The sequence below is a fragment of the Melopsittacus undulatus genome, chromosome 3 (genome assembly GCF_012275295.1).
Source record: "Melopsittacus undulatus isolate bMelUnd1 chromosome 3, bMelUnd1.mat.Z, whole genome shotgun sequence".
Lineage (NCBI taxonomy): Eukaryota > Metazoa > Chordata > Aves > Psittaciformes > Psittaculidae > Melopsittacus > Melopsittacus undulatus.
In genome coordinates, this window is record NC_047529.1 from 12,673,161 (window position 1) to 12,689,245 (window position 16,085).

Consider the following 16,085-nt stretch of genomic DNA (forward strand, 5'->3'; position numbering starts at 1 on the left):
CAGGACCTCAATTTTATTATTTCAATTATCACTGTCAATATATGCATAAGGGAGAGAAACATTAAAGTACACACAGCAATTCTACACTTAAAGTAACTCCATAAATAAAGGGAATAAGATACTTGACAATGAGGTATAAAGAATAAAGGAAATCCATAAGACAAGGGGTGTTGCTTATCACATAAATCACACCTGTCAGAACCCACAAATACGGGGTCTTGCTGCATATAGTGTAATGGCACCAAAAAATTTAAGACCCATACGTTATGACATTGCTACCAATTTTAGTATCACTAAGGAAGTATGCTACATAGCTTTGAGTTCTCCTCCACATATATTTGCAGGAAATAATGTACAGAGTATAGCCCATGTTTCTTGTTACTCACAAATTCATGATGTGGCTCTGTCTCTTTCCTCAAGGGTGGATCAAATTTTACTTGACCAACTAAAGAGGAGAAAAGGAAAACAAGAATTTAAGTTGGACTGTAATTAGGCAAAACCTACTCATTAGAAGGATCAGGAAAACCATTCAGCAAACAGAGCAGTGAAGTACCCACTTTAGAGGAGCAGTACAGCTGTAAGTCACTGGAAAAAAAAACAAAACCAAACCCACACCCATCCACTGTGTGAATTCACTCCCGGATGCCTTCTTCTGGGGCATTCACCCAGAAGCCCACATCCAGGAGTGAATTTCTAGTGCTTCTGGGTGAATATCCAAGCACTAAAGAGCCTTGAATGAAGTTTGGAGAGAGCTAATCTCTTCTTGTAGGACAGTTCTTTTAATACTCTTCCCCTGAACTTTAGCTTAAGAAAAGATAACTAAAGCTCCAAATATTAAATAAATCAAGTATTACTTTGATTTAATTCAAGAAAAAGAATGAATACAATTTGGGGAGTGGAGTCTGCCCTTAACGGCCAGTGATAACGTACTCCCTTCTTGATTTCTACATGCCTGTTTCTACCCAAGAAGCAAAAACTACAACAAAATATTAAATGAAGGAAATAAAACCTCCTCTGCCATTCTGTTATCCAGCAGAATCTGGCATCACTCTGAAAATCCTTCCTGGAGAGGCATATGAAGCTACACCAATTGTCAGAACTCAGGCTGCATCCTTTCAATTAAGATGAAGCAACAGTGAGACTTGCTGAAGTGCTGATAAAGGGTGTGTTCAAATATGATACACTAAAATTTCCTCTGCATAGTATTTAGAACCTATATCCGCAAGTGAAACAGCATAAGGTTTTGTTTTCTTATAGATCACTAAAAACGTTCCTGTATGTGTCACATACCTAGAATACAAACTAAGTGAATATTACAGATTATCTTTAAAGTATTTAATGTTGCTAAATACACTTACAGTTTATTTCAGAGCGTGTCTTCTCTTCTCTCACATTTCTACTTGTTGAGTGAATTCTATGAGGCACTACAAGAGGCTAAAAGAGAAAAATAAAACACTTCAATACCAAAACACACTCACTTGAAACTCAGCATTATGTACACAGTTTTCAGGTTTCTTTAGCACAATATCAGAAAAAGCAAGAAAGAAATCAAGCAGAACCAAAACAAAAAACAAAAAAAAAAAAAAACAACAAAAAAAAGATTTCATGTGGGTATTTGTACACTAAAATTATAATTATTTGGAGACATTTTATCTTGGCTTTCATTTCTTTGCCCCTGCTGAGTTTTCTCCTTTCCACGTCCACTACTGCAGGTTCTCTTAGTAACTGTAACTTAAGGTTTCTCAACAAGAGTACAAGACCATCTGACTTCTGTATCTAATCAGGCCCCAAAATTAGCAACATAAATCATAACAGTGTGCTTTTTCAGTAAGTCCTCTACAATGGAATCTTACTCTTCAGAAAAAAGTTCATTCTCCATGATTTTAGACCAAGTGATGCCTGAAAACCACGTTTGCTATGCTTGTGTTGAGTATGTGGCAGCAAAACAACTTTTAATTAAAGCAATCTGACATAATAGTGTCAGAAATTTGCTGTGCTGGTATGTTAGCTTTGCTTCTGTATATACTAACCGTAATCGCCTCATGGCAAATTCTGACTATGAAGTGATGACAGAGTTGGAGAATTTCAACTGCTGTACTATCACAAAGAGTCACAAATAGCTTAGGAACTCTGTTTATCCCTGAAATATTATCTGAAAGCATTATTTCCCTTCTCCCTATTCACCACACACTACTTCCTTGCTTTATATTATGATCCAACACATACTTACAGAGTGTTTCACCTCCCATTTGTTTACTTCGGTCTTACTTAAAACTAGAGAGACAGACTGTGTGTATGTATTTTCTCTCTATGGATTTATGTATATCAAGGGCAGTTTTTAATTTCTTGAAACTTATGGCAATCCTCCCCTCCCTCAGTTCTGGTTTGTCTGGTGTATGTTCTCTTAAGCTTTAAACACTGTTTGCTATAGCTCTCGATGCATGTCAAGGTTTGATCTGCTTTCTACATCAGTATTTCAAATACTCTTAAATGTTAAAAGATATAATCTTCTGTTCAGAGGCACTGCACACTTGCACATGATGCTTCTGCATCTGTAATGCCAGCACCAGGAGCTCAACTGCAGTAGGGGTAGTAGGTATTTTTGCCTTAGCAGCAATATCATGAAGGCTCCTTGCATCCTGCCACAGATGCTCCTACTACACAACAGGCAGAGGCTGCTCTCTCGCCACTTTCTCCTTGTCCACAGAATTACTGGAAGGAGTCATATCTTCTCTCAGTCACGAGAACAGAGTCCTCAGGTCACCCTGAAAGGCCTACAATGACAACAAACTGATACAAACAGCTGACATCTGAACTGTGCAAGAGGACAAAGGAATGTAGGATAACTTCCTGACATTAAAATTGTGCCCAAATGGCTTATTTATCATGATATGTATCTCGGGAGCATCTTATCCCCAAAACATGCTAAGGATAAAACATGCGCATTTTACTCTTTGCAAGCTCTTCTGCTATCACGTCCATCATGAGAGTCACTGTCACAGAAATGTGAACAATCAGTTGTCAGCATCCAAAGGTTTATTATTAAGGGAGTGAAAGCAGAGTCCCAGATAGATATCCTGTCTTTGACTAAATGGAAAACTAAATGAAGTTCTCCATGAGTTGGGCTAGAGAAAAATATTCAAGATGTCAGTTACAGATACTGCTACTGAATGAACAATGACTGTATCTAGAGAGTTTTCTGATGACAGCCAAATAATATGATCACATGTTTTTAGCTTTGTTATTAAACAATCCACATTTTTCCAAGTTTAAATTATTTAAAGATGTAGTGTGACACTCCTCAAAGAGGTGGCAAATTCACATCTTAATTTTTGCCTCACCCACATGACTGCAGACTATCCAAGCAGTAACAGATAGCATCCCCTAAAAACAGCACAGACCAGGTGAAGAACTGTCACCACAGTGGACAGTAGACTTGCCTTCAAAGATCACCAACAGCCAGAAAAGCTGTACAGCCTCAAAAAAAAACCCATTACAACAAAAAAACAAACAACCAACCCACCATCCCAAATAACCAAAACTCCAAACGAACTAGGAAGCATGTGTGCAGCTCAAGATTCTCACCGTATTGTCTGTACTGTGTTATGCTGTACTATAATTTGTTGCTTTCAGTTTTTGATAAAGTGATTGACGCAAGTACAGGAGTGGTCAATCCTCAAATTCAGATTAGTGGCTCCAGATACCTCTCTAATTGAAGCAAGCATGTATGTGTATATATGTATATATATATATATATATACACACATGTATATATACACACACACAAATATATATAAAAATAAATGGAGCATCCACACTTCTTATTCCTTCCCTTCAGTTTATTTTAGGAAACACCACAATGTCAAAAACTGCTCTACCTGAGGCAGGATTCTTCTGAAATTCAGACCTTGCTCAAGACACATCAAATAATTCATTATCACCTGCTTTATTCAGAGGTGGGTTCTAGACTTGCTTATTACAAATAAAATATTTTCCCAAGTGTCATTATCAATCTTGTTTTTCAGGTGGATTATATGCCTTAATGAAAACCTGGCAACATGGTTGCAGGAGAAATGAGAAGAGATGCCTAAGTTGCCTAGACAATGAAAATGACCCATCATCACAGTAACTATGTTCGAAGCTCACTGGTGAGCTGAAAGATGCATGATGAACAATGATGGAGTACCATTATGCCTAGTACAGCAGTTTGTAAACGCAGCAAGAAAACCCTCGGCAACATAAAGAACAAATGAAGTGAAAAACGTATCAAAAGACATGCAAATAGCTTGCTTGTCCTCTGCACTTAGCCAGTCTACCTCACTGATAAATGATGGAAACATGCATTCTCTGATCACTGCTACAGGGTTGTTTTCATTTTCTCCCCAGAAATAACATGTCAATAAAATGGGTACTGAAATGAAGGGTACATACAGGAAGGAAAAGAGATTCTCCACCTCAGTGGCTCAAAATAAAGATCAAGATTATAACTGGAAAGATCTATCAGTGACATGGAGGAACGGCACATGAGGGTTTCAGTACAATTTCCAGCATAGCACAGAAGACTCTGATGCGAGTAGCTCACTCACAGGAAACACACGGAAAGCAGCGACGTTTCTTCTTACAATAGCTCATGAAAGCTTTGGTTTTCTGGTTTCTACAGAAATATCACTTTAACAGGTCCCACAGCTTTCAATCACACTGAAAAGAGAACTGAAGGACACCTAATCCTCGGAGCTGATGATGAGAAAATCCAAGCTCCCCAGTGCTGTCGGGATTCAGACACCTTTCTCTTAGCATTGACATAAAAATCAACCACATTAAGTGTTTGCTTGTGTGTTTAACTTCCCTAAATATTTCAACAGAAAAAAAATATTAAGTGTGTTCCACTATTTGCAATTGCTTTTAAAATCCTTATTCATTCAATCATTATTCATGCATCCAATCATTATGCCTTCCTCTCCCTTCCTCCCATTCAGGAAGTACATAAGCATTGCACTCTACAATACAAAAAAGATCTGTTTCACTTGGGCTTCTTTCTGCATTTACTTAACTTCAGCTTCTAAGGAAAATACATTTGATCACAGAATCATATAATTGCTTGGGCTGGAAGGCACCTTAAAGCTCATCCAGTTCCAATCCCCTGCCATGGGCAGGGACACCTTCCACTAGACCAGGTTGCTACAAACCCCATCCAACCTGGCCTTGAACACTGCCAGGGATGGGGCAGCCACAGCTTCTCTGGGCAACCTGTGCCAGTGCCTCATCCTCATTTCAATGCCTTTCAAAGGCATTGATGCATGTCAACTTCTCACTGCTGTTTGAGAGGATATAAGCTCATTTAACTTGTAAAATCTTAAACTGTCTCACAGTAGCTGCTTCTTTTAAGCTTCTTTTTGCTTGAAGGCATTTTTTGACTAGCTTATCCACACGAAAAGTAAAACACAAGTATGCAATTAATGAATTAATGCCATTTGTGTCAAAAGGATTAATTTTTACCCCCAGAAGACATTATCAGCTAGGGAACTGTAAACATTTGGAAAGACTTCATTAACATATGCTTCAGTATGAAGGCAGGATGCAGTAACAGAGTATCTATCTGTCTTCTCTTATTTATGAAACAGTTCAGTCCTGCACTGTTTATCATCTTACATAAGCATGCTATTTTTTTCTTGGCTGTTAAAGCAGAAAATCAGAAACTCTTCCTTTAACACCACCAAGAGAAATCAAGTTTCAGATTATCCCAAGATGGAAAAGAATCTGTGAGAAGCACACAGCAAACCATTTTACAAGAATAAGTACAGGATCATTCTCCTCCTAAGAAAGTAAATTAGGACTAAAAGAACAAGTTTTACAGATGTAAAAATTATTTTTACAAATGCTTTCTTTGCAGATGAAAAACAATTTGCAGATAGAAACAGTTCCACAAAGAAATAGAAAACAGAATGCATGACAGAACCCAGGACTGGAGTAGTCGTTTGTATTTACTGTTGCAAAATTGTTGAAGGACACCAGTAAACAACATTTAAAGTGTTTACATCTCTTTCTCTTTGAGCTTTTCTCCCCCAAATATAATGAATTTTGGTAAGTGCTTGTACGTGCAACACAGCAGCACAACCAAAAGTAAAAGCAACCCTTGAGACTATTCCAAATCACACAACATTCTGTGCCTCAATGTATCATAATTTACTTTTATCAGCAAATCAAAACCTAATTTTATGATTCTATGAATCCAATTTAATGATTAAACATATTCTTACCTCAGGATCATCGTCATCAAAATCATGGTAAGTGGAATGATCAGGATTATTCATTTTATCCAAAAGTTCAATAGCAAGACTCCGATTTAATGGCTGGGTAACAAAAGGATGCTGAAACACAAAGAAAAACACATTAAAATTACAACCACTGTTATTAAGCTTATTTTAAATTTATAACTTAAAGAAAAAAAAAATCCCACTAATAGATTTATACCTGTAGTAACTTTTCAGCTGTAGGTCTTTTTTTAGGATTTTTTGTAAGTGCCATTTTCACAAAATGATGGAAACTATTGGACCTGTAAAATTAAGTGGCAAGCATTAGAACCAGTTACTCAATGAAATAAATCATCATTATGTACTGAAACAGAGAAGTACTTACCATTTCATTTTGTCCTTTAATTTAGGAGGCTGGAAGTTGCTTTTTGTCATTAGAAAAAGTGCTCTGAAAAAAAACAAACAACAACCCAACCCTATTTCTGTGGTTTACATTTCGATACATATAAGATGAATTATTTAATACATTCCTTAGCTGGCAGGAAGAAGTCCATCACTTTAAAAGATGCTACCAACATTACACATTTATGCACCAGGAAGGCTTATTACCATTTGTACCATGTACATTCAGAACGCTCCATGTCCTTGCGGTATGCCCAAACACCATAAGAACACAGAGTGGCTACTCCAAGTGGATTAGTTACAAAGATGTATTTACATACCAAGCTTTAACCCCTTACCTCATTGGATGTAGGTCAAACATTGGAGGTTGAAGCTCAGCAAGCTCTATAGCAGTTATTCCAACTGCCCACAGGTCACAGAGCTGGTTATAGCCACCTTTTCTTTCTACTGCTGCAACTTCTGGCGCCATCCTAAAGGATAAAAGACATTTTCAGGTAAACTTCTTGCCACAAATAAAACATCCTTCTGTACACAATACAGAAATCATGCAGTACTGTAAGCAGTTTATTACTCTTTCCCCTAAAAGCTCTCAACCCATAAGCTCATAGCATATTCATTTATACATCAGATATACACATGTGTGTGCAAAAAGTTACGTATACATGAAGTTTTCCTCTATCATCTTCTAGTAACTAATAGGCAGTTTTCAAAACAGCTATTTGGCAGTAAGCAGATGAAACCAGTTTCAGACTTCACTGTAGGCACACAACAAACTACCAGTCAAGCACCAAGGAGCATTAGGTATAACTATTCAATTACAATACAATACAAATAATATCCAAATTCACACATTGCCCCAGGAAGTGATCAGCTGACTTTGAAGAATTCTAACAAAGAAACAAAATTAACAAAATGTCAGTTTTTCTGAAAACATGAGACCTGAAGACTCATTGGCACCTCTGCACAGAGCACTTGTTTTTAAGGTCTGCCTCACTAATGTCAGAAGATTTAATTTAAATTAAAGTAGTTTCACAGCCTCAGGTAGCAAAAATTAAGAACATAACTGACACAAACATAAACACCTAAGAAAATTATTCACTGGGCATCGTTACATATTTTGCATGACCAAAGTGAGTTATAGATTTAATTCTCCTACATAGACATATCAGACAGCAAACATGTTAATATTTTTTAGCTTTGAACTTTATTAGTCCAGATCACCTGAAAAGCAGCAGTGGAACTGGGGATGTAATTCAATGCAGGTAAGACAGATGAATGTCACTTAATGAGTGCTCCAGGAAAGCAGTGAATGACATCTCAAATCACAGAATCACTTACGTTGGAGAAGACCTTTAAAATCATAAAGTCCAACAGTAGAACTAACACTGCCAAGTCCACCACTAAACTATGTTGGTATTTGTATATCTTTTAAATACCTCCAGGGATGGTGACTCAACCACTTCCCTGGGCAGCCTGTTCCAGTGCCTGACTACCCTTTCACGGAAGGAATTTCTTCTAACATGATGCATTAGTTAAACACAGACATCCTTATCTGAAAACATCCATCAAGGTTTGGTGGTACAACTTATTTCACATTTGCACAGTTAAAATTACTAAATGTCTTCAAGTGTTCACAAAAAAAGTCTAAATCAAAAAGGGAAGAGTTACCAAGGTAGAGAGGAACAAGGGTTAACTTTAAAAAAACATGGAGAGGAGCACAAGGGTAAATAGCAGGGTTATTACAACTAAAAGACACTGCACAGCGGTTTTGACCTTCATTTCTCTCCCATCTAAGAACCAAAGCCTTACCTGCCTGGACACCTCTAATGATCACTAAAACTTTCACACTGCCTGTTTCCAATTAAATTTTCTCCTCTGCAATTTCAACAATTTTTGCTTCCTTGTTTCTCCTCTCAAATCTCCGAGAAGACATGCAAACTAAAACTGATGCTTTTCATCAGCATTTAACCTATGTAATGTCTTCAAGGTTATTGTTCAGGGTTATAGCACGTCATTTGAGAAGCCTGGCACGATTTGGAAGTTAAACAGTGATACAGGCCAGGACTAAAGTCACCCGGACATCTTAAGAAACAGAGACACAAACCAGTTACACAATCATGACTTATGGGTGTTTGTGTTACTCTGAAAGGGAAGTGAATCCATGCCTTAGCATTACTTACACTGCAGAAGAATGCTAAAAATGCTGTGCTTGACCATTTCAAGACCAAATACTTGAAGGAGGGGGACGTCTTACATGCATTTTTATCTTGTACCTACCATACTGTCAGACAACAGGATTTTGAATATCATTCTGGGAAACATACCACAAAAGCACTATTTTATAGTGAAGAACATTGTGTCATTTACCGCAAGGGAACAACCACTTCTAGTACAAAGAGAAGCAAATAAAATGCTGAACTTTAGAAATTAGACAAACCAGTTTACTGAGGAAAGAATAAAGATGCAATACAGACTAGAAACGTACATTTTAATTCCATCAGTGAAGGTAAGTAAGGAGGAGGGAGAGGGGAGTAAGAAAACTGCTCAGAGGAAACATTTCACAAGTGGCCTAAAGAATATGTGGAGACAAAAAATGAAACTCATTATCAACTGAAGAGTTGTAGAAAAGATGTAGCTATGGTGGAAGGGATGAAACACAAAACACCAAAACGGAAGAAATAGGGGAAAGAAAATAATTTAAGGTCAGAGTTAAAGCCAAGCAAAATCATTTATAGTTTTTAAGTTGGACTAAACAGAGTCAATAATGATGGCAACACAGAGACAGCCAATTTTTCAAAGCATCAGAACATTTTCTCCAATACTCAGCTAATTCAGGATTTAGCATAAGTAATACAGATACAATCACCAGAAAGACAGATGCAGCCTTTAGTGATTAGTCTACCCAGAAAGTGACATAGCATGCTTTTATCACAATATTTCAACATTACTATGCTATGATTATATTAATGGCTAAGTAAAACACAGTTACCAGTATGGGGTGCCAATGAATGATTTCCTTTTGGCAATTGTAGCTGTTATCTGTGCAGATACTCCAAAATCAGCTATTCAGAAAACAGAAACAAAACCAAAATGTCAGTTAATAACTACTGTGTAGCTCACTAATTGTTAATAAGCGTAAGTTTGGTTTCCCCACTGTGAGTTTCTTAAATATACTGGAAATATTTAACAAAAAATAAATAACAAAAGCAAATAAGGGAAACTTGGTCTATCTCAGATACCATCGGTCAGCTCCTCTCAGTTACCTGCCAGGTATGCAGGCTGCACACAAACATGCCCCTCATCAACAGAGGAGCATGTTTCTTCTGTGCAAGCCTGATCTAGAAGGATCAGACTTGCACAGAAGTCTTATGAGCTACATGCAGTGTTTTAATATGATAATTTATTATTTTATTTATTATTATCCAAAAGTTTCTTTCAGATAACCTTTCAAAGTGCATTTCAATAAAAATTTCTAATGGTACATTAAAAACTTCTAAAAACCTGTGATTTGATTTTTACCTGCCTTAGAAAGTGTTTTACCTCAGTGTTCTAAAACTACCCCAATTACTCCTCAGATACCAACTAGATGGCACAGTTAAGATACCAGCAGGTATCTTAATTTACCAGCAGGAGAAAAAGAACTCTTACGTCCACTAATTCTTTAAATGAACCACTAAAAATACAGGAGACTGCTTCTTTGAGCACATAAAAATCTGTTATTAACACTAAATTGTAACTCATTTAACTCATTAACTCACCTAATTTTACATGTCCATTATCCGTTAAAAGGATGTTTGCTCCCTTAAAAGAAAAAAGTAAGCACACTTGAATTAAAACATGCAGATTTCTCTGATACTGTATTAAAAAATAATTATATGAGATCTTGGCCAAAGACAAAGGAACACATGTTCCAGAAATCCACAGCTTTATCAAGGAAACAGTTGTGAAGTTAGCAAGTTGCCATTCTGCCATATACAGAAAATGGGATATACAGGGTTTCTCATTCATTTTTAGCTTGTACTCTTTAGCCTATAGTACTACACAGTATCCGTTGCACACAAAACCTCTTTCAAAAAGCAGAATATGATTATTTGCCTATGCTGATGAATTCTTACTTTCTTCTATTTACACTGACTGAAAGGAAATAGGAACTCTAAAGGTCAAAGAGGAAGTGATTTTCTTTTCATATGTAGGAGCTGGTTTTGTCTTGTTTGAGAGCCATGGTAATTATAACTATAGCCTTAAGGACCTGCCTTGATATTCAAGAGTTTAGAAAAACTATTTCCGTCCTTATGCAGCAGATTGTTAGTGCTAGATTTGAAGAATTAGCTGCTGTGTATGCATCACTCACTTCAGCTCAATAATCAAAACTAACCCAAAGAGGTAATTGGTACTAAAATGTCATGACATAAAAGGACTAAGAACAAACCAGATTTCAAGATTGAAACCAAGTACAGGTTGAGCTTAGTGAAAGCTGGAGCTGGCTCCTAAGGACAGCTCTGCCCCATAAATTAAGTAGAAGGGCAGCATAGACAGGCCTCCAGAAACTCATGTTTTTACAGATTATGGCTTTTCAGGGAGAAGTCAGGCCTGCAGTAAAATGCACCTTATTTTGGCAAACATTGCACAAGTACAGTTAATGAGCCTTATAAACAGAGCTTTGTAAACACTGGGACAGTCCAGTTAGCATGCTCTTGACATTTTTCACCTTTCAAAACTAACAGAACACATACTCTAAATACATAACTTAGCTACAGAGGAAAGCAAACATAATTCAATAGTCGAGGGATCTCCAGATGAAGATTGTAATTTTCCACAAATGAGAAATGCCTTTTTTTAATAGAAAAAAAAATCTCAATTTAACCACAGTAAGCATGTTTTATCAGCACAGCTTTGTTTATAAACCAGTATCTATGCACTGTATCCTTACAAGCACCATGCTATAAAGTAACATTCAATTTTTGTGCCAAAGTAATCCTTCATTCAGAAATGATTTTTTATGATTGCTCAAACCCCCAAATATCCTTCTGCAGTCAATGAAAACAACTTGGAATCAGGCTGCATTAAGGCTTCTGCAGTTGGAGCTACCATGTACACTGCATCCCTAGTCTAAAAACAAACAAAGCAAACAAAACCAACCCCCCCCCCAGAATATGATAATTTACTGTTAGATTTCCAGGAGAAAGCATGTCAAATTTAAGCTGCAGTCTGAGCAAAGAAGAGTTTTGAAATGCAAAAAGTAGGAAGTAACATTTCAGGGAAAAAAAAGTCGACAAGAAGCTCGAGAATGACACTCAAGAGTGTCAGAACCAGAACAAGATAGCTTTGATTCAACTTTAAGATGAAGGTTTAAGTAAGCCAGTATGAAGAGCCTGATTTGCAGTACCTTGTCTAATTTTAGCATGCAAAGGAGGAGACAGAAGTAGCCTCAAAGAGCCATCCAGAACTGCAGCCTGCAGATTGCCCTGCAATCTGCTCACCAAGAAAAGCAGTAAAAAACCAGAGCAACATTTCTGCTCACCAGTTGGCTCAAAGAGAAGCTTTAAAGGAGAAGCTTTGAAAGCTCCATCAAGCTTCTTGGAAAGGTGTGGGAGAGACCAAACCTTTCCTCTTGCATAGAGCACACTCTTACAGCATTGTGAACACACACTGCTCTGGACACTGGCTCATGCCTACATTTTATATCACTGGTCTAAATTAATAGTATGTTTGGCTCCAATTATAAGAACAAACTATTTCAATGTATGCATTTAAAGAAATTTTTTTTCCTTCCCTTGGGCAGAAAATTCTACTTTATTCTAAAAGACAGAAAAAATTACATTTTTTAAAAATATCCCTAAAATTGATACAGAACAGTAAAGACTCATTACATGTGATAAAGCCTATTTTAAAAACATGAGAATTCCCTTCAGTTTTTACTTACCTTTATATCTCTGTGCATTTTTCCTTTACTGTGAAGGTAATATAGTCCCTGCATAAAACATTCAGATAACAATTTAGTCCAGTATTTTTCATCCCATACATTTCTTACTTAATTACGAGACATATTTAGGATCCAATTTAATTATCTTAATGACTCACTGAAGAATATTATTACATTTCAGCATATTCAAACTGTATGTGCAAATTCAATATATGTAGTAGCATAATATCTAACACACAGGATAGATGTGAGGAATACCAGTCACCACACCTGCTGTAAGAAAGGCATTCCCTGACCAAGTTTTCCTCTGGATATGGTATCCCCTCACCTTTCTAGATCAATTTAATTACTTTTAAATTGCCTAATTGTCTGCTATTCAGCAGTCAGATCACTGGATAACTAGTGCTAGTATAAGCAAGTGCAGTTATCGTAACTTATCTCCTATATCATCATATTCCAATTAAGTCTAGAAGCTTGCTAGCAGGCAGAGCTTCATGGATTTCTGCAGAAGCATTAAGCAGTCTCTCTGGGTCTCAATGACAGTATCAAAGCATTTCAGAACTTGGAAATTAGAAACTCTAAGTTTAAATACTGAAAGAATTCTATGAAGCCAAATTTCTGCGCAACAAATCACAGAGCATGTCACCTCTGACACTTCAGGCTTATCTCTAAAACTCTCTTCCAGGGCAAAACAACATGTAAACATCTTCCTCACTCTGATGTCATGAATATAAACACTATATTTTCATGTCAGATATCCATATAAATACAGATTTATTGGGAGTTCGTCAGCTTATGCAAGACATCATGAAATTGTCTGCAAAAATAAAATAAGATTGTTTCCAATTGTCAGCCTTTTTGTGGACAGTCCTAAATATACCAACAGAATAAAGGAGTAAACAATTACTTACATGATTTGGTACTTGAGATTTTCAAGTGAGCAAAATTGTACAAGTAGACAACAGTACCACTGAGGATACATTTTTGGAGTAAATTTTTGTCAGTTCATGAAAAACAGAACACAGTGTAGCCGAACTGCTTAGCAGTTATGAAACTTAACTCCTTAAATAAACTAAAAACCACCTCACTTACTGCTGTTTTAACCTGTTTCTCTGAAGGAAATGACTAACAATAGCCAGCTGGTCCAATGGTTTTTCATAGTTGTCACTGCAGGCACGCATGCAGACCAAAAAAATTGCACTAGATTTGTTTTTGGTACAGAGTGTAATGAATCAAAACATCCACCAGACCATTGCAAGGACTGGCACTAGCTAGAAGAGTCCCATGCACGCTCCTCACATTTAAATCTCTGGATGCTGCTGGCACAGAGAGCCAAAACACTCATTTTTACCACTGCCCTCTAAGAATGAGGTCACCATGAATGCCTGGAGGTAGGTACTTTAAAGGTCATATTTAAAAGGACCTGTATTTTCAGAATCAGTCTCAGTAGCTCTAACCAGAACTGATGGCAAGTGGGTTGGTTTTTTTTTTTTTAAACAGACCATTTAATGGGCTTTTGAATATCAGGATCAAACATCAGTTTTAAGCGTTCAAGTGAAACTCTTGATTAATGGAAACTGATGGCAAAATTAATATTTACCATTACGGATGGACATACGGCTTATACTCTCAGATTTCTAACTAGGAAAAGTGACTGCTGCATTATAAGCACAAGATATCACAAACTGTATACATTATATTTGGTCAGAGTATTATAAACATGTAGTTAGACAACTTTAAAATATGCAAAAATAGGTAACACTTAGAAAACACAAACTAGGTAATTTCCTTCTCACAAGCAATTTACACATATTACCAAAAAAGTCTTCACACACAAATAATGATTTCATAAATTCCATTCCAGACTATGACCAAAGGGCTGGAACACCTCTCGCATGAAGTAAGGTTGAGACATTAGGCTGTGGGAGATCTTATTGCAGCCTTTCAGTACTTAAGAGAGGGCTTATAAGAAAGATGAGGACAAGCTTTTTAGCTTCTAATACCTAAAGGGGGCCTACAAGAAATCTGGAGAGGGACTTTTGTCAAGGACATGTAGTGACGGGACAAAGGGGAATTGCTTTAAACTGAGAGGGGGGATTTAGATATGATTACTAGGAAACTCTTTCCTGTGAGGGTGGTGAGGCCCTGGCACAAGTTGCCCTGAGAAGCTGTGGCTGCCCCATCCCTGGCAGTGTTCAAGGCCAGGTTGGACAGGGCTTGGAGCAACCTGGTCTAGTGGAAGGTGTCCCTGCCTGTGGCAGGGAGGTTGGAACTACATGATCTTAACGTCCCTTCCAACCCAAACCATTCTATGATTATGTAACAGCAAAAGGATTTAAAGGTTCAAAAACCAAAACACTCCCAATATCACAGCTTTACTATAAGGAAAAAACACATGTCCTGTAAATCAGATGTCAGCAGTTCCTGGCATAGCACAGGGTGATGGCAAGTGACATAAAAGGCAGCTGGCTCAGGGACAGCGCTGTCTTGAGAGCGTTTGAGAGAGGCAGCAGCTCTAAACTGATGGCATTCAACAGATCTGCATTCACCACAAGCCAAGAACTGCTCTCAGGTGGAAAAACGACATCCACTCAAAAAGCCGCTTCTGATTAAGTCTTATTGGTGAACTGAGCCTTTAATTTAGGAAAGGAGAAATGATAGCTAGCACATTCAATGAGGAGAGGCTGGTGACTAACCTGAACATCGTAAGTACACCGGCAATTTTACTTTTTTCCCCTATCAGATATGCAAAACAGTCTTTAAATTTTCCTTCAAACTTGCAATAACTAATTGGTACCAAACCATAAAATAATAAATATGCTGCTTTCTCTCTTAAAAAAAAAAAGTAAAACAAAACCAACAACAACAAGAAAAAAGCCAGAGCAGAAAGATGATGAGTTTTCTTTACATGATCCAGGGTAATTTAAGGTTATGCAATTATGCAAACCAGTTCTAGGCTATTATATAGAGCAACCTCAGAAGTCTGAGAAAAATGCTAAGCCACTCAAACACTGTACTTCCACGCCATCTCACACTTCTGTAGCATTTATTTTTAGGTTTTAATGCTTTCAATGTAAAAGTCAGCCACAAGAACCTGCAAAGATACTACCTGTAGTGTTTCTCTGCTAACATAGGCAATCTGCTGTTCTGAAAGTGGTCCAGTCACTGAAATGCAAGGGAAAAAAAATATTCTCTCAAAATCAGGTAAGATACTGCCCATTCCAAAACCATAATGCAATTACTTCCATTCACACTGGTAGGATCTTACACTAGAAGTCTTGAATAAATGTGCTTAGGCTTTCCCCCAGATTGAGCATAACCAAACATTTATTAAGCTCAAAAATGTGTAGTCCCATTGGAATGGAAACCACTAACTCCCTACATACATAAATCTCTAATTAAGAGGAAAAAGAAACAGAAGCAGTGATTTTATCACAACTCTTTCCCCTGCACAAACCGATGTGTCCTGTGCTGGGCTGGACTCCCAACCCAGTGACTCAGAGCTGCAG

The 16,085-nt window shown here is 37.2% G+C and overlaps 1 protein-coding gene across 2 annotated transcripts in view; it reads right to left on the reverse strand.

Moving 5' to 3' along the window:
* MAP4K3 (mitogen-activated protein kinase kinase kinase kinase 3) overlaps window positions 1-16,085 on the reverse strand; it is an 80,290-nt gene that overhangs the window by 41,983 nt on the left and 22,222 nt on the right. For both annotated transcript variants that reach the window (XM_031047515.2, XM_005147399.3), the window contains exons 5-14: window positions 15,686-15,741; window positions 12,577-12,624; window positions 10,412-10,454; window positions 9,643-9,715; window positions 6,992-7,123; window positions 6,637-6,699; window positions 6,472-6,553; window positions 6,258-6,368; window positions 1,359-1,434; window positions 387-445 (exon numbers count right to left, since the gene is read on the reverse strand). In XM_031047515.2, the coding sequence (XP_030903375.1) occupies window positions 387-445; window positions 1,359-1,434; window positions 6,258-6,368; window positions 6,472-6,553; window positions 6,637-6,699; window positions 6,992-7,123; window positions 9,643-9,715; window positions 10,412-10,454; window positions 12,577-12,624; window positions 15,686-15,741 (743 nt within the window). The remainder of the gene's footprint in view (window positions 1-386; window positions 446-1,358; window positions 1,435-6,257; window positions 6,369-6,471; window positions 6,554-6,636; window positions 6,700-6,991; window positions 7,124-9,642; window positions 9,716-10,411; window positions 10,455-12,576; window positions 12,625-15,685; window positions 15,742-16,085) is intronic.